Source organism: Phycodurus eques, chromosome 13 (assembly GCF_024500275.1).
Source record: "Phycodurus eques isolate BA_2022a chromosome 13, UOR_Pequ_1.1, whole genome shotgun sequence".
In the NCBI taxonomy this organism is placed as follows: Eukaryota; Metazoa; Chordata; class Actinopteri; order Syngnathiformes; family Syngnathidae; genus Phycodurus; species Phycodurus eques.
Window position 1 is genome coordinate 14,462,500 of NC_084537.1, and position 19,467 is coordinate 14,481,966.

At 42.0% G+C, this 19,467-nt stretch overlaps 1 protein-coding gene across 2 annotated transcripts in view; it reads left to right on the plus strand.

Moving 5' to 3' along the window:
• Positions 1–4,305: 4,305 nt before the first annotated feature.
• The window catches only part of LOC133412097 (neurocan core protein-like), a 43,084-nt gene continuing 27,922 nt past the window's right edge, over positions 4,306–19,467 (plus strand). For both annotated transcript variants that reach the window (XM_061695154.1, XM_061695155.1), the window contains exons 1-6: positions 4,306–4,353; positions 11,612–11,691; positions 14,908–15,111; positions 16,839–17,021; positions 17,739–17,913; positions 19,275–19,402. In XM_061695154.1, coding sequence (XP_061551138.1) covers positions 11,619–11,691; positions 14,908–15,111; positions 16,839–17,021; positions 17,739–17,913; positions 19,275–19,402 — 763 coding nt within the window. In that variant the 5' untranslated portion in view covers positions 4,306–4,353; positions 11,612–11,618. The remainder of the gene's footprint in view (positions 4,354–11,611; positions 11,692–14,907; positions 15,112–16,838; positions 17,022–17,738; positions 17,914–19,274; positions 19,403–19,467) is intronic.

Sequence of the window (19,467 nt, forward strand, 5' to 3'; positions counted from 1 at the left end):
TAAAGTGACTAGTAGTGCGATAATATGGAACAGTGTCAATTGTGCAAATGGTGCAGATACTTCTCAAGCACATGAGTGGCGAGTATTGGTCAACAACATATATGCAAATAGTGCAGAGTGGCGAGACTACAGTGAGTGCACAAATAATGTATAATTGGCCCGGCAGAGATGTGACAACAATCTCAAGACAGAATTGGCAGCATATTGAAATGGAATTGTAAGTTAACTGTTTAAGACGTTAATGGCAAGAGGGACGAAGCTGTTGGAATGTCTGCTATTTTAATTTTGCATTGTTCGATAGCGCCTACGTGAGGGAAGGCGCTGGAAAAGGTGGTGACCAGGATGTGGTGGGTCCAAGAGGAATTTGCATGCTCTTGCTTTAGTTCTGGCAGCGTGCAAGTTCTCAAGGGTGGCTAGGGGGGTACCAACATTTTCTTCAGCAGTTTTGATTGTCCGTTGCAGTTGGAGTTTAACTTTTTTTTGTGGCAGCATCAAACCAGACTGTGATGGATGAACAAAGGACTGATTCGATGACTGCTGTGTAGAACTGCCTCAACAGGTCCTGTGACAGGCTGTGCTTCCTCAGAAGCCTCTGCTGGGCCTTTTTGAGGATGGAGTTGATGATGGTCTCCCACTTCAGGTCCTGAGAGACTGTAATTCCTAGGAACTTGAAGGTCTTGACGGTTGACAGAGGGCAGTTGGACAGTGTGAGGGTCAGCTGTGGTGAAGGATACATCCTGAAGTCCACGATCATCTGTGCAATCTTTAGGGTGTTCAGCTCCAGGTTGTGTCGGCCGCACCACAGCTCCAGCCACTCCACTTCCTGTCGATATGCAGACTCGTCTTTGATGAGGCCAATGACTGTGGTGTCGTCTGCAAACTTCAGGAGTTTGTCAACTTGGTGCATTGAGGTGCAGTCGTTCGTGTTGAAAGAGAAGAGCAGCGGAGATAGGACACATCCTTGGGGTGCCCCAGTGTTGGTGGTGCGTCTGGATGAGGTGGGCATAAAAAGTACAGGCCCAGCACAAAACAAATCAAATGATGTGATTCTTTGTGATGCACCATACAGTAAAACAGTGATCATATACTGTATTTATCTGGCACTTCAGTGTACATTATGCTACAGTGCTCTGTTCACACGTTGTTTGTGTGGTCATATGCAAAGAAAATGCATTCAAAATGAATATTTGCTCATCAGAATCTCGACTTGGCTCCCTCATTTACGGAACATAGAGCATTTGTCAATAGACACGTACATTATGGCTGAGTGACGCTGAGGATGGGAGAAGACAAAAAGTTACTGTATTTTCACGACCATAAGGCGCACTTAAAAGTCTTAAATTTTCTCCAAAATGGACGGCGCGCCTTATACGTGCACCAAGTTCCAAAATCTGTAAATGTTGTTGTGTGACTTTAATGAGCGCTCCGCTCGACTGACTGGGAGCATTTCCTGCCGACGCGCTGCTTATATAGAGGAAAGGCGGACGTGACTCAGGACAGCATGCGGACATAAAGGGGGAAGGGTGCGCGTGACAGAAGAGGCTAAAGACACGCCCCCAGTACGTATATAGTTCCGGTATGTGCATCGGTTTGGCTAAGGACCCCCGAAAATGGCACCTACGAAGAGACACGCTTACGAATCACAGTTTAAGTTGCAAGCTATCAGTTAGGAGCATAGGAATCGAGAAGCCGCGAGAGAATTCAAGATCAACGAATCCGTGGTTCGCAAGTGGAGGAAGCAGGAAAACGAAAAAGATCAACTCGAGCAATGGATTAATGAGCAAAGAAAAGCCGGGAGAAGCGTCTCTACATTCACCATTCGACTGAGTGTAATAACTCGGAGCTTCACGAAGGGACTCCAACCGCTGGACATCGGTGTAAACAGGGCGTTCAAAGTGAAGTCGCGAGCGGCGTGGCAGCGATGGATGACAGATGGCGAACACAGCTTTACTAGGACTAGGAGACAGCGCCAGGCGAGTTACGTCACAATTTGTGAATGGATTGGGTTTCGTAAAATCCATCCATCATTTCTGAGGAGCCGCACGGCAACGAGACTGACTCCGACAATGACGAGAGGGAACCTGGCGTGTTTGATTGAGAACTTGCCCAGCTGTTCATTTTGGATACAGAAGATGAGGACTTTGATGGATTTGTGGATGAGGATTGATCAAAAAATAACGAGTACATTATTAAATACTTCAACAAAGTACAACCGAACTCAGTTTTGCTCCCGCTGCCTTTTTAAAAACATTGTTTTAGCGTGCATGCATGATACTGTATGTTTTAAACTAGCATATGTTTTACCATGCCTGCGCCCAATAATACGGTGCACCTTATGGATGTGTTAAATACAGAAATAGACTCCGTAACTGAGACTGCACCTTTTAATACGGTGCGCCTTATGTTTCGTGAAAATACGGTAATATCTTTGCAGCAAAATGCTTATTATTAGAGCTGTCAATCACTGTCAAGTATACATCATCATTTTGGAGAGCATACTGTATGTCTTGCAAAACAGCGATTGTACCTCACACTCCTTCTGTCTTGAGAGCTTTTTGGATAATCTTAGATCCTTTCAAATGTTTTCAGATCAACACCGAATCTCAGCTTGGCCTCCCCAATGCGCCTAATTGTGCCATTTTGAATCAACCTTTGTGTGGCAGAGGGTGTCGTATAGATAGCGAAGTATTACAGCAACCTCTCATGTAATGAAGAGACTAGAACAAAGTTGATGAGTCATTAGTTGTTTTGCATGATGGTGATTAATCACCAGGCACTGTGTAAACCATGCATGTGTGCGTTTGTCTGTGTTTTTGTGACATCATTATGAATGTACACAAGGAATTAATAGTATGATTCATCCGAATTCACTATTCGCTTTGTGATCGTGATTATGATTAATGTTTTAATTGCTTTAACAATATTAAATCTCTACTCTCCCTGCAAATGGTACAATAGTTTGTTGTCATTGTATGAAGCAAGGTCCATAAAGGCCTTTAAATGAGTTTGGTGTGAAGGAACCCAATTGTAAACCTTTAGGAGGAGCTACGACAGATTGCAACAATTTGTAGGAAGTATTCCCAGAAGAGTAGTAAGATCATCGTCATACTGTGGTGCCATCGGATACGAGTTTAATTTGATCTGTGACTATGCTCTCAACTAAAAACACTTGTATCTCAAATCATCATTACCAATGAAATGAATAGAAATGTTATTAATCTGTTACAGCCTCTCCAAGAAACTTAAGAAATATTTTTGAAATGTTTTTTTTTAAATAAGGAAATAACACTCTATATTATTTACTTCATATTACATGTATATATGTTTATATATTAATATGCACAGTCATATGGTTATGTTCAAATATGAGTTGCTTCAAGGGTAAACACTGTAACAGCAATGCTATTCACTAGTCAGTCTATGGCATTTTGCATTGTGTGTTCGCATTATGCTGGCGGAAGGCAAACTTGTGTGGTTGTTTTAAATACATGTGTAATTCTTTGTTTAATGTCTAGTTTGACATTAAACTGCAATTGGCAATAAAGAAACTTTTTTGAAGAATTGTTCACTATCTTCCAAACTGCTGTCAACCATATCTTAAGGCACCACTGAATTCCTTTCCATAACTCAGCTTCCCCATACGTTCTCCAATATAGAATATTATTTCAATTTTTAAAGTCAAGATGGACTGCTTGTGTGATTTGTGAATTTAGAACAGCGTAAGAGCTTCCAGTTCGGGCTTGGTGGAAGGGGTTTTGTTGTGATGATGTGACAAGGGCGATAAAATGACCTTCCTTTCATTCGTCTTCCTTCATCTTCTTCTCCCCCTCCCCACTTTGTCTGTCACTCATCGGGAGCTGTCTGCACTTAAACGTTTGGTGAGACATAATTAGGAAAAGGGGGTGTGGAGAGATTCGTTCTCTCGTGAAGTGGTGACACATAAGACTGACAGTTTGACTCTTCACTTTTATGAAAGAAATGATTTGTCGCAAACGGGATGCAAGCAAATAATGCATATTCCCTGGAATATGTGCACACATTCCATTCAACCAATCACCTGCTTGTGATTCAAGTGTAAAAATCACATGTGTATCAACTGTATGCAGTAATCATCATCTGTGAATCATGCAAAAAATATTTCAGGGCTAAGCAAAACTTTGAGGGAAATTTAACAGAGGCCAGCTGCCAAAATGGTGTACTTGTGTCACTGTGTACGTCTGAGTGGGCGTGTGCACATGAATGCAGAATTCAGTGACCTATCATGTGCACTGTCTGCAATTTGATGTGATGCTTTAGTACAGTAGGAAATGTGCTATGATCACAAGGACAAAAATGGGATGAAAGCTGGCTTGGGTTAGTACATTTTGGCTTTTAACATACACAGAGGTACTTATTGTATGTCTATTTGTCTGTCCGTCTGACTACCCTATGTTCACCATATGTTTTCAAGTATTGATATTGTCAATGTGCTTGCATGTGAGTTATTACTGTGAATATATGGCTATATATATTGCGGTTCAACATTCACGCCCCCAGTACATTGTTTTTTTCCCCCCTAATGATTGTTTTTTTATGGGTTTTTACAATATATAGTGGTGCTTTGAGAAACGAGTGGCCTAATCTGTGAGTTTTTCAAGATTTGAGTCGTCGTCCGGACGATTTTTTTGCTTTGACTTGCGAGCATTTGTTTTTTTATATATGAGCGCTGTATGGTGGCAGTGGATTCAACCCACTTCACAACAGGCAGCAGTTTTGCAGATAGTGAACAATTCTCCAAAAAAGAAACTTCCAACTGTTTAATGCTGAAGTTAACAGATTAAACACAAACAGTCCAGTTACACATAGCCAGACAATATAACAGTACTCACAGTCACAGCCACCTCATCTGGCTTCTCTCAATGCGGAGTCCAAGTTCGATGACACAAGCATAAAGTCGATCATCGAACTGCGGCCTAGAGTGTCCTGGTGCCAAGTGCACAGATGGACACCCTTATCCTTGAACATGGTGTTCGTTATAGACAATCCGTGCTGAGGACAGAAGTCCAATAACAGAACACCGCTGGGGTTTTATATGGGTGTGTGGTTGGGGGGCGTTCCTCCCAATCACGCCCTTCCAGGTCTCACTGTTATTGCCCACATGAGCATTGAAGTCCCCCAGCAAAACATTGGAGTCACCAGGGGGAGCACTCTCCAGGACACCCTCCAAGGACTCCAAAAAGGGTGGGTACTCTATGTCTAGTCGGAACTCCTCGACCTCACACACCAGCTTGGGCTCCTTCGCTGCCAGAGAGCTGACGTTCCACGTCCTTAGAGCCAGCTTCTGTAGCCAGGGATCGGAACACCAAGGTCTCTCCCTTCGGCCACTGTCCAGCTCACACTGCACCCGACCCATGTGGCCCCTCCCACAGGTGGTGATCCCATGGGAAGGGGGACCCACGTTACCCTTTCGGGTTGTGTCCGGCCGGGCCCCATGGGTGCAGGCATGGCCACCAGGCGCTCGCCTTCAAGCCCCACCTCCAGGCCTGGCTTCAGAGCGGGGCCACGTTGACCTGCGTCCGGGCAAGGGAAACCTAGATCCATTTATTTTATTTGTCACAGGGGTCTTTTAGCCGTGCTTTGTCTGGTCCCACACCTAGGACCTGTTTGTCTTGGGTGACCTTGGCAGGGGCATAAAGCCCTAGACAACTTAGCTCCTAGGATCACTGAGACACACAAACCCATCCACTACCATAAAGTGACGGCTCAGGGAGGGGTGCTCAAAGTTCCTCGGGGCAAATCGATGAACAATGCCTTCAGCAAGAAGAAGATATCAAAGTGTGAATGCAAAATGTCAATTACAGGATTTTATAAACTACATTTTGTCTGAGTGAACTGGGCTGAAAAATTGACTATAATGTAGCTCTAAAACGACACACTTACTAAATTACCTCTTTTCCAGCACTTTGAATCTATACATATTTGGGTTATGCCTTCTTGGTGAGCAGACATTTGAATGCTGATTCCTGATTTATATGCCAGCCGCGTCCCTCAGTTTGCACTTTTTGGATCTCTGTGGCTGTTTTTTAACATCCATTCATACACGCTGGTCAAAATATATCAGTTATACATCCTTTTTTAAGCCCACTGGAGCGCTTTACAGGCTTCTGGCTCGATCTGCGTTAAGTGCATGAGAGTAAAGAGGCGTGACTCAGAGGGTGTCGTTCACGTGTGATGTCGTGTCCTGAACAAAACGTAGCACTGGTTAGTATGCTGCTGGTGTTAATGGGTGGCAACTGCACTGTATGTTGTAAATCCCCGCTGGTAAACTTTGAATGGCTTCTGTCTATGGACACACAGTGTTGTGTATTGTCACGTCTATTCACATGTCCGCGGCCTAAACTGTGAATTGTGATGGCGGGGATCGGGGTTGGCTGGGACCCTGCCCGGGCGAGGCTCTTGGATTCAACACTTTGTATGCGTCCAACTACGGGCAAACGTCTGAGGGTGGTGACCCTGTCCAAAGCTTTACAAAGCACCACCCATCAAGCGTAACCCGCGGTTCAGCTCTCCAACGTGCAGAGTCCTGCAGCTCGACCCCAATCTGTCAGAGCCCATCACGACGTCCAAACCCACCTTTCACACGCAGGACGTTTTACAGTGTGTGCCTCAGCGGGGTCTCACCCGCACGAGAACCCCTTTTCAAGAGTCCAACTTAGTTTCCATTAAAAAACACTCACACAGTTGTTTGGTGCCATGTGGTTTAGTGGGTGTCACAGGGGTGATATACTATCTCCAAGGAATGTTTTTCTTTTGCCTCACACACTCCACTTCTAGATGGCTTTAGTGAGGCTTTGAATGGTCAGAAAGACTGACATTGTTGTGTTCATTTATTGGTGGTTGAATTGGTGTTGCGTAATCCTCTTTCAGAGCATTGGGGATGTTGTTGGAATGGGTTGCAGTTACCTTGGTGAGTGTGAGGAGGCCTGAATGAATTATTTACTTAATGTAATTGAAAAAGAGACACCTAGCATCCATCCATCCATCCATCCATCCTTTTTCTATTACGTTTGTCATCATTAGGGTCACGTCATTAGAGTTGTCTCTGCCTTGCAGCATTATGTCACCACATGATTGAAAGTCTGAATGTCGTTTTTACACCAAAACGAGGAAAAATAGTTTGGTTGGATCCATTTGAGCAGGCCTGTTTTGTTAAAAATGGATCGCTGTAATCAGCCACGAAGATAAGTTTGCGTGCAGACACTATTCACTGTAGTCAACTTATCAGTTTTTTTTTTTTTTTTTTTTTTACTGCACCACTCGTGGCTCTAAGACCTTTGAAATAAAGTTTGGGATGATGATGTAACCACAGTCATAAGCTTGTGTGAGGTATTCAGGCCTTTTCTCTTTGTCGAGGGCTCAGTGAGAGCCTCGCCTTCGATGGACATGGCTGGCATCCATCCATCCATCCATCCATTTTCAACACCGCTTATCCTGGTTAGGGTTGCGGGGCGCTGAAGCCTATCCAAGCTGACTTCGGGCGAAAGGCAGACTACACCCTGAACTGGTCGCCAGTCAGTCGCAGGGCACATATAGACACGGACAACCATTCGCACTCACATTCATACCGTCACTGAGTGGGAACTGAACCCACGCTGCCCCCACCAAAGTCAGACGAGTGTACCACTACAGCGGTGGCAACATCAGCCGTAAAATTCTAATCACTGACAGCGAATAAAATTAGCAATTGACCATGATTATGGGGAGGTGTTGTGTTAATGTTGGCGCTCAACAGAATATTAGGGTAAACTTTAAAAATATGGTGTTTGGTAACTCTTTTTATTTTGGTAATTTCAACACCATTTACGCTGTGTTGAGGATCCCTGTTTGCTTTATTCTTGTTTAAATAAAAAACAAAATGCGTGCATTATAAAGCAAAGCTGTGTTTTCTTCAAACAAACTCCTCTTCATCTCTGTCTAGTAGCAGCGTGGAACAATCTGCCTTGCCATTGAGCTGAGAAGCTTCAGGCCCCCATCCAAATCCTCTGGCACAGTCAATAGCTTAGTTAGGATGCATGGTTGGATTTCCCCTCTATCATGCACTGGGACTGCATTAGAATCTTCTCATAGCCGAGGACCGCGTCTTTGGGAAAGACTTGCGGTAGGCTAGCCTTTCTGCCCACTGGGAGGACATCAGATGGCCTTTTGCCACCTTGTACTCGACAAAACTAGATGGGTTGTAATAATGTCAGTTAAATGGGCAAGTCGGCCAACGTTCATGAGCTTTCATATCGTTCATAGCGTTCCTACGGGAAAGTTGATGGGTAAAATAATGGGACGGATTAAATGCAACATCCGCACTTGTGTGTCCCCTCGGCACACCGAAGTTCAAGGTCACCTCGTCTCCTTGCAGCACCTCTAGATGAAACCTCTTCACATGCCCACGCAGATTTAACACAGTTAATTACTCAGAATCCAGAGCTCTAATGAACTGTGACTGCTTAAAGAGGTGTTTTTTTTTTTGTTCCTATTACATTATCCCGTATTAGCACTCTGATGAGGGTACACTGGATTAACCTTTTTGTATGATCTATCTATCTGTAAGGCCATTATGAAGAATTTGGTCTATTAATATACTGATGCAGACAGTTAGATCACGTCCATTGTTGGATACCATTAGGCAATCGATAATATGAATAATCAATCATAACATATCGGTTTGACGTAAAAAGGTAAGTATGAGATGAGATCAACAGTTCAGCTTTCATTTCCAGGTATTAAATTTACATCTAGATCCCATATTATTTAAAATGTAAAAAACAAATTTTTAGGGGAGAAAAAGCATTGTAACGGTCTTAAAATAGATTAAAGTCAACAAGGCTTAATCTATTATCTAATCGATTAATCTAAAGACACGTTCCCAAAAAATTTACCATGATGAAAAAATGTATTTATTTCCATAATTCCCTTCATTAAACTTTCATAGATTATAGATCCAGGGCCCAAAATTTTAAACATTTAAAGTATTTATTTGTTTATTTTCACATTATTTGGGCTTCCAGCTCATAAAACCCACAAAATCAGGAATTAAAAAAATGTGAATACTGTGATGAAATCATCCCAAATTTTCCAGGCCATAAATGTTTTCGACTGAATGTCACATACTAATCATCTACTCAACTCAAAGCACCTGAACAGGTTTCCCCAGGTGTCATTGAATTGCTTCAGTTTGGTTTAATTGTTTCAGTTGGGTTCAATATAGGGAAGACTGCAGACTTGACAACTGGCCAGAAGACCATCATTGATACCCTCCATAGGATGGGTAAGCCACAAATGTTCATAGCTAAGGAGGCTGGCTGTTCACAGAGTTGTGTGTCCAAGCATATCGATGGAAAGTCTAGTGGAAGGACAAAATGTGGCAGGAGAAGATGCACCAGCAAAAGAGATGACCATGGGCTTCAGCGGATTATCAAACAGAGAAGATTCAAGAATCGAGCAGAGATCCAGCAAGAGTGGAAGGAGGCGGGAGTCACAGCTTCAAAAACCACCACATTCAGACGCATTCGGGAGATGGGCTACAACTGTTTGGTTCCTTGGGTCAAGCTGCTTCTGAGCCTTAGCCAACGTAGGAAGTGTCTCAACTGGGCCAAGGAGAAGAAGGACTGGACTGTTGGCCAGTGGTTCAAGGTCCTCTTTTCCGATGAAAGTAAAGTGTGCCTTTCATTCGGGAATCAAGGTCCAAGAGTTTGGAGGAGATGCTTGAGGTCCAGTGTGAAATATCCACAGTCAGTCATGATTTGGGGTGCAATGTCCAGTGCAGGTGATGGTAAACTCTGCTTTCTTAAATCCAAGGTCACCAAAACAGTCTACCAGAAAGTTTTAGAGAACTTCATGATTCCCTCTGCTGAGAATCTATATGGAGATGCAGATTCATCTCCCACCACCAAAACCTGGTTTGATGCCCATGCCATCACAGTGCTTGACTGGCCAGCCAACTCGCCGGATCTATGGGGTATTATCAAGAGGAAAAGGAGGGGTACCAGACCCAAAAAGAAAGAAAGAACTGACAGCAAGTATAAAGGAAATCTGGGCTGCCATAACTGCCAGGCAATGCCACAGGCTGAATGCCTCAATGCCACGACGCATTGAGGCAGTGATTAAAGCAAAGGGATTCCCAACCAAGTATTGAAGATTAACATATTGTTTTGAAAGTAGCATATTTTGATTGATTTAATTTGACCCCAATTTCTTTTTTTTTTTCTTCAAAAACTAAGAAGTAAATGGTGATTACTTCACAGTATTCTAATTTTTTGAATTCCAGATTTTGTGGGTTTTATGAGCTGGAAGCCCAAATTATGTAAAAATAAACAAATAAATACTTGAAGTTGCTTAAATTGTGGGCCCTGAATCTATGAAAGTTTAAGTTTTTGAATGCAATTATGGAAATAAATAAACCTTTCCATGATATTAATTTTTTTGGGAAAGGGTCTGTATATCTTTGTACAAAAAATATATAGATACGATTTTTTGTACTTCTTCTATGGTTCTGATTGGTTTTCCATCTTCTTTCAGCTTTCACAATCGCTTGTTTTAACCCATAGACAGTTCTCTGGTTTCGTGTTGGTTACGACTGTAACTGCACAGACAAAACCCAAATTTGTAACTCAGCATAGACATTCAACACTTGTTTGAATCATCAATAGAATTGGACACACTTGGGCAACAACACACACCTGTCAGTCACATGTTCCAATACTTTTGCTTGCATTAAAAAATAGGTTGGTTCAAACACAACCGTCTATCTTGTAAGTTGCGTATCAGATTCAGATGCAAGTACCTGGAAAAAAAAAAGAAATGTGAATGTACTCATCTTTTGATATCTCAAAAACAAATTGTTAGTCTCTCTGTTCCAGTACTTTGAGGGGAGAAAATATCCACGCATCCATCCATCCATCCATTTTCTGAGCCGCTATTCCTCACTAGGATCACTAGGAGGCACATATACAATCATTCACACTCACATTCACACCTACGGACAATTTTGAATCTTTTAGTAATTAACCACGCATGTTTTTCAAATGAGGGAGGAAACCGCAGTACCTGGAGAAAACCCACGCAAGCATGGGGAGAACATACAAACTCTGCACAGGAAGGCCAGAATCCGGATTTAAACTCACTACCTCTGAACTGTGAGGTGAATGTGCTATCCAGTCAGCTACTGTGCTGCCCAGTTGAGAACAGTGCAATAAAAATGACATACATTATTCCCTGATGTTTGCAGTAAAATAAATTTTACTTTTAACTCTTTTTTTTTTTTTTTTTTAAACCAAATAACCACTCAACCAAGCATGCAACAAACCAACTGACCAACCGACCATAACCAACTGATTCACCAACTGACTGACTGGACAGACATGATACAAACATGATGGAATGATTGATGCTATGTACTGTACATCGATTGTAATGTTGAGTGCCCATTGAGTGCATAAACAGTACATTCTGAACTGTCTCTGAGTGAGATATTTTGATTTGATTGTCTGAGATATCGCAAACCATCTTAAAACGCGTTGTACAATGGCTGAACTCAATTTTAAACTTGATTTGTTTCTTTCTGTCATCTCCCACCCTTCAGATCCAAGATGGCGCTTCCTTGGCGTCCAGCCGGGCGAAACATCTTCTTGACTGTCTTGCTGCTGCAGTGTTTTGGCTTTGGTGAGTTCTCTGTATCCAACAACACAAATTATGATCTCAAGCAAGAATTTATGGTTTTATGTTAGCAGACCTAACTTGCAGGTAAAACAAAGGTGGAACAATAATGAACATATTGCATTTAGTTGCACCAGATGTCTAGGAAATCATTTTCCCCCCCACACCAAGCAGTACAGTTTGTTTCAATTCAGTTCAGTAATAGCTGTCACGGGGTGTCATCAGCAGGTTGCACGAGAGATACAGAGAGACCGGAGAGTCACAGAAAGGGATAAAAGTGGACGTCCTTAGAACTTTTCATGGATCAAACACCAGTGACTTTTATGTTTCAGCTCATTTTTAGAAAGCAGCAAATTTCACAAAAAGAATTAAAAAATGTAACAGTTGTATAGAGAAGCTTACAGAACGTCAAATTAAGTTCACTTGTAAAGGTTTTATTGCATCTAAGCTTTATCATGCTGAAGATTCCGAACGTTTTCACTTTTGAGTATCTAGAATGATAGGATTGCTTGCCAACTAAGATTAGGTGGAATAGCCCCCATCGAGGAGAAATTGACATTGTGGTTAAGGTGCACTCACAGTAATATCCAGCATTACAGGCCATTACCATTTTTATTAGTGACTTTTTGAGCAATATATTCAGAAACTCCATGCAAATTCACTTTGCAGCGTTTACCATCTTTGTTCTTTCCACCGACCGATCCAACAGAAAGGTTATACCAAGGACATCCAGTGAGGACAAAGTGATGAGAACTATAAAATCTCCCATTATGGACGCAATACGAATGCATTTCAGTAGATGGGAAATAGGATTCTCCCCCATTGCCATCTTTCACTCGCTCCTAAAAAAGAATTTGAACCACTCTGATGGAAGCCACCTTCCCAAGATAATTAACAACCTAATGGGTCAATTCATGGAATGAAGTCATTGTTGGTAATGTATTTGCACCTGTGCCAACCCCCCCAAGTCCAATGATGGACATATCCATTTAGTCCAAAGGATGGATGACACATTCAATGGAATATGGGAAGAGAAGATGTGCAGCTGGATTGGGATAAAAAGAGTTAACATTCCAGCGAAACACATCTGTTCCTTCATTAATAATTTTTATTTTCCTATTGAGGCAGACAGGTGTGTACTAATTTCAGTGTTGTAAGTGAGAGTTGCCATGCTGGGAATGTTTGTAGACATACTCTGTGGTATTGAGCTGGAACATCTCCAAAGCCATTTATGCAATTTAACACCTCCATCTGTGCATTTACGGCAGCATGAAATTCAAAATTATGAAAAAAAAATGCATTCCAATTAAAGTTGTCAAGTTGTCAAATAATACCAAGTGTGTTGGAAAAGTTACTGGGGTGGTGTCACAAAAGATACAGTATATTTCAAATCAAACTACAAATGAGAAGTTTTCCATTCAAAGTTGTTAAGGGAAACTGCCCACTGTCAATCACGACATGAAAACATGGATGCTACTTGTCTAGCATCTTTCTTATGCCTACAAAATGTATCTGCTGGAAGCCTCTGGTTGCTGGAATATATCCCAACGGCTGCACACAGGGCTTTTCCATGCTGCGACAACGAGGGGCTCTAAAGGAGCCACGCCAGAACAAAGCCCCTGTCCACACGCTGGCAGTCACGTCAGACTTTTATATATTTTTTTAACTCAATCTTCTGCCTTCTCTCTATTACGTGCACACACTGACGGCCACTACGAGGCGCTCTAAAGTAGCCACGCCAGGGGACTATCCAAAGGGATAGTGAATGAAGGTATTCAGAGTGAATGAAGGTATTCAAGGGCCCTAGTGGGTGACTGGGCCCTGTTTTAACTCCAACTAAAAAAATCAAGAAACTTGAAATGGTGAAAAACAGCTTAACGCTATATCTCCACAACTGAGTACTTCATAGCTTTCTGTCTTTGCACTTTATCTTCAAACATGGATAATGTATTTAGAAACAAACCTCTGAATTCACATTAGAGAGCCTTGAAGACAGCGCCAACAATCGTTGTAGGTTATTTCTTGTTACTGGACTCAGTTATTTGTTGTTTATTTTGGGGAGACTGTGTCAGATCCCTCAGCAAAGCCACTGAGCCCGCTTGGATCCAAACATCCCCTCACCATCTTTTACGGATCTGACAAGAAGAAGAGATATCTGCTAATGACAGCAAGCGTTCCTTTAAGTCACTTCCAGTGCTTTATCCCTCACTTCTAGCCTTATTTTTACAATCCCATCTGTCAGATGCATGCCTGTGAGTACACTTGTCAGCCAAAGCCCCTCCATTTCCATCATTCAATTTACACCAGCTCTCTTTGTCTGCTCTTCCTGCCCCATCTTTGTCCGCTGGGCTCCCGATCTCATTCCGGCTCACGCTTTCGTTCTGCCTCTCAGGCTGCCTGGTTTTTGTGTGATTACATCTGATTTGAGGGGCAGGGTGTGGGGGCTGTTCTGAGCTCAACGAAATTATCTCAGGGGGGGCTTGGGGTGTAAAAGATGTCCAATCTAAATGCAGATGGAAATATCCTCCAGGGATTTAAATCCACTATTTGTATTATTCTAAAATACCTTTTGTTTATTTTTGTATTTATACCCTCACTATTTTGCATTCACACATTTTTGTTTGCATCGTTATCTCACAGGGCATATGGTCACATCATATAAAATGAAACAAATAGGTTTTCGTGTTGCAGTTGGATACACAGAGATTGTTTGGCTACATCTTTACAGGTGATCCTGTTGTCATGGCAACATTGTTATTAATGTGCAGAGCCACAAAGCACACTGCTTTGTGCTGTGCGATGGTCCTTAAAAATCATTTTGACATTTATGTGAATATAATGGGGAAAAACAGATAAATAAAAGTAGCATGCAGAATGAAGATCACTTCATCAAGTTAGTGTGCATGCACTTTGCATTTCAATAATGAGTTCTTTTTCTCGAGTGATGACAAAGATTGTGTGAAAGTTGCTAATGAATCCCCAATGCCTGATTAGCAGACAAATTGGTTTAAAGCCAGAGCTGACCCTCATTAATAATTCCCTTCTACTTCAGTGCAGAGAGCACTAATCAATAAGATGACTGATTCATGCTTTAATCAGAAATTATAGTTGTGCTCAAATAAAAATGGATACAGAACATCATTTCCTCCCCCGCTACATGGTAAGCGAGGTTCCTCACGATCATATTTTACAACACGGCACTCGCTCTTGTCCTCTCTGCAGGTGCGTCCTCCTCCATAGTTAACATGCGGAGGATCAGCCATCCTACTGTACAGCAGCCACTGGCAGGTGTAGCCACGCTCCCCTGTGTCTTCACCCTTCCGACCAGCTCATCCACTCAAGATGTTCGCCTCCTGTGGACTCTCGTCAGACTTCCTGCTGGCAGACGAGGCTCCCCTCTGGAGCATGTTGTCCTGACTGCTGAAGGTAATAGCAAATACACTGTGTTCCATATTATTAGACAAATTACGTTTTTCTCAGATCTTAGCATAGTCAACACAAACGACAGTCAGCATAATATTCACGTTATCAACTGTTAGAGCATAATTGGAATGTTTTGAACAAACCTCCCAATGATAACTTTATTTATTTTAAAATGTACTGCTCCAAAGTATTACGCAGAACAGAGTTTTAAAACATATTATGTTTTAAGAACTGAAAATAGTCATATGCAGCATTAGGAGGTCATTTCAAACAAAACATCTTAACATGTAGTTATATTTCAACATAGGAGCCCTTCACAATTAGTACATCTACTGAATTTGTTTTTCTTTTTTCTTTTTTTGTAGAGTTTCTGCTTAAATTTCTTCACAGGTTGTCACAACAACCTCCAAAAGTTGCTGTTTGGATGTGAACTCCCTCCCGCCCTCAAAAATATTTAGCTTGAGGATGCTCCAAAGGCTCTCAGCAGGTTAAGGTCAGGGGTCATGAGTCTCTCTTCTTTTATGCGCAATGCATTCAATGATGCAGAGCTATTCCTTGCAGCATGAGATGAGTGCGTTGTCATGCATAAGGAGGATTTTGCTACACACAGCATGGTTCTTTTTTTTGTACTATCGAGGAAAGTGGCCAGTCAAAAACAACTCCTTGCTGATGTCGCTGCCTTGTTGGGACATGGTGGTCATTAACCAACTATCCACTACTTGATCCATCTGGACTATCCAGGGTAACACGGCACTCATCAGTAAACAATCTCATGCTGCAAGGACTCTCTCAGCTTCATTGGCTGCTATGGGCATTAAAGGAGAGAAACTCATGGATTGGCCCCAATCCTCCCCTGACGTCAACCCTGTTGAGAACGTTTGGAGCAGTCCTCAAGAAAAAAGATTGTTGAGGGTGGGAGGCAGTTCACATTCAAACAGCAGCTCTGGGAAGCTATTCTGACATCCTCCAAAGAAATTCAAGCAGAAACGCTCAAAATACTTACTGGATGTCAGAATTATGCAGCTGCTATCAAATTAGGGGATTTATGAGTGTTTTTTTTTTTTTTTGTGGGGGCTGGAGCAGATTAATGGCATTTCGATTCATTTCAATGGAGAATATTTTTTAATTTATAGTCAAGGCACAAAATAATTAGCTATTATTTGTATTGTTATGAAAAGTAGATATGGTGTGCTAATAAAAAAAGAGGCAATACAGTTCATGCTGTTATTCTACATATAATCGGCTCGTTTTTCATCTGTGCTGTTCAATTTTGGGGTGGGGGGCGTGGACAAATGTGACAGCTTGGTGGGCTAATGGTCAGCAGAGCCGCCTCACAGTTCTGAGGTACGAGATCAAATCTCAGTTCTGTGTGGAGTTTGCACGCTCCTCCCACATTCCAAAAACATGCATGTTAGGTTCACTGAAACTCAAAAAATTCCCAAAGGTGGGAAAACAGTGTTGTACTCCGCCTCTTGACCAAATTCAGCCGGTAAAGGCTCCAGCTCTCCTGTGACCCTAATTTAGTTTTCAATTTAATTTATTATACTCATTATCTCTCAATCTCTCAAGGACAAGCACTATATTTAAAATCAGAATTCAAAAAATGGATGGATGGAAATATGGGCAAAAATATTGGGAGCTTTACAAGAAGAAAAAACTGAGCTGAGTTTTGTATCATCCTTTTCTAAAATATGCATGATGGTCTCTGTCTGTCTGTCTGTCTGCCAAAGATGATGTAATCAAAGTGAATAAGGCTTTCACCGGCCGTGTCAGATTGCCAGGATACGCCGCCAATCCCCTCAACGCAACCATGGAGATCTCTAGTCTACGTACCAACGACTCGGGCACTTACCACTGTCAGGTTGTCACGGGCAACGACTACGAGAGAGACGCCGTGACCCTGGTGGTCTACGGTAAGCCCGGCGGCGAGCGAAAAAAATGCGATGGTTGGGGAGGATTACTCTAAATCAGACACAACAACGGCTTTCATTTTCTTTTTTATGATGACTTTTTTTCCCCCTATGTTAATCTCAACGGCACGTTAACATGGTAGCATTCCTGTGGTTTGTACAAATACTTCGTCAGTGTACTTTCAGCTTTACTTGACTATTTATTTTTCTGACGACTTTTTACATTTACTCCCTGAATTTGAAAACAGATATCAGTACGTTCTACTCCTTACCTTGTCAGAATAGGCTTGTTACTTTTTTCATCTCCGCAGAAGATGACAAAAAGGACATACATGGAGAGTACTTCCTCACTTAGTAGTAGACATTAAGCAGTACTTTTACTTTTCTTCAACTTCTACTTAAGTACAGCGTTTGAGTACTTTGGCCACCTCTGATCAACTAAGCATAATCATTTTTAATTCCGCAAATCAATCACATCACAATGACTGACTTGATTAATGGACCGTGGGGCTGCCTTTTTTCTCATCTCAATGTTCACCTGAATAATTGTGTAATGTGTGTTTTTTAATGAATGCATTTGGGCTTAATGGCAATGATATACTTTCAGTTTGCTCATCTGTGAAATTCCTGCGGAACCTTCATGTTCTTTTAGGCAATAACATCTTCATGTTTTTCTAGAGATAAAAACTAGTCCGCGTGTGCTTTTGTGCACTTCTGCAGGTGTGCTGTTTCATTACCAGGCTCCCAGCGCTCGCTACGCCCTCTCCTTCGCAGACGCCCAGCGAGCCTGCCAGGAGAACTCGGCTCAGGTGGCCACATCGGCCCAGATGTGGGCCGCATACTTCGACGGCTTCGCCAGCTGTGCAGCCGGCTGGCTGGATGATCAGACTGTCCGGTGAGGAGAGAAGTAATAACTTATCTGTTTGCCACTTTGCTGGTGTGCTCGTTTGTTCGACACCACCACTCTTTGTCTGTACACTGGAGAAATACCTATTAATTAATACTTATTAATAGTGAAAAATGAGCCATCCATTTATTGATTTTCTATAGCACTTATCCTCATTAGGGTCACGGGTGCCAGCCAATCGTAGGCCACATACAGCGGGGCCTTGAGATTTGCGTGAACTGATTTACGAGTTTATACAGATAAGAGCCATCGTTCGGATGATTTTTTTTGCTTTGACTTGCGAGCAAATATTTGTTTCATGGCACGACCAGTGGAGGTTTACTGTCAAACTAAACATAAAACAAAGAGCATGACATGTTGTGTACTTAAAACAGCCACATAGGTAAGTTTGTTTTGCTTAAAGCTAACACACAGTGCAAAACACTATAGGCGAGCTAAGGTGTCGGTGTAGCGGTGTTCGAACCGTTCAAGCAACAGATATTTCAGCACAAATGATGCAGCAACACATGTAGACAGATAATATAACAATGCTAACAGGCATATATTCTTTATCCTCTGCGAAGAACGACTCATATTGCTGCGGCTTACTGAGGGGTTTTGAATGGGCTCGATGTATAGTATATCCATATGTCTGTAATGTGTCAAAAACTGTTTAATTCTTTACATTGTATTTAATTATTTCATGACTGTATGTTTTTGTAAAGTACAATACGCTACTAAAAAGTGCTGTTTTATTTAAAAACACATAGCCAAAATGTTGTGAGTTTTTTGGGGAGGCTGGAACAGATTAATGGCATTTCCATTCATTTCAATGTGGAATGTTTTGAGTGTGGTCACGGAACAAATTAAAGTCATATCTCAAGGCACCACTATGAGGAAAATTTGCCTCTCAGATACAATGGCAACCCGGCACCATTTTTATTGTTTTCCCTCATGTATATTTTATGCAAAATACAGTGATTCAAATGCAAAATTTAAAATGTACAAACACACTTGTCTCACAATCCTTATTGTTTCTAGTAATAAGCCCCTTGTTTGTCATAAAAGAGCCTCGTAGGTGTGACTGGCATGAGCCAGTTCATTCATTGGTCTTTTGGGGCAGTCACTCTATCTGCTCCACAAATTCTGTGTAGCAACACGAGGTATTTTATTGTTGATCCGTGGCAGGAAATTGCTTTGTCGCAGGAACCTTAAAAAACAATAAAGGTACATAAAAGTAAAAAGTAGCAGTGGAACCTAAAATTGTTTTCCTCATATGCCAGTAATGGTCTTCGCTGCACAGTTAATGTTTTTTAGTCATATTATTATTATTGGCAGAGAAGGTGATTCATGTTACCTTATCACTGCAGCTATTCTATCCAGTCGACTGAGCTGGACTGCTCTGGACATAAGGAGTACTCTGCTGGAGTGAGGAATTATGGGAAGAGGGACCCCAAAGAGTTGTTTGACGTCTATTGCTTTGCAAAAGAACTGGATGGTAAATGCATGACAGTACACACACGCATGCACACACACGCACACACATGCACACACACACACACA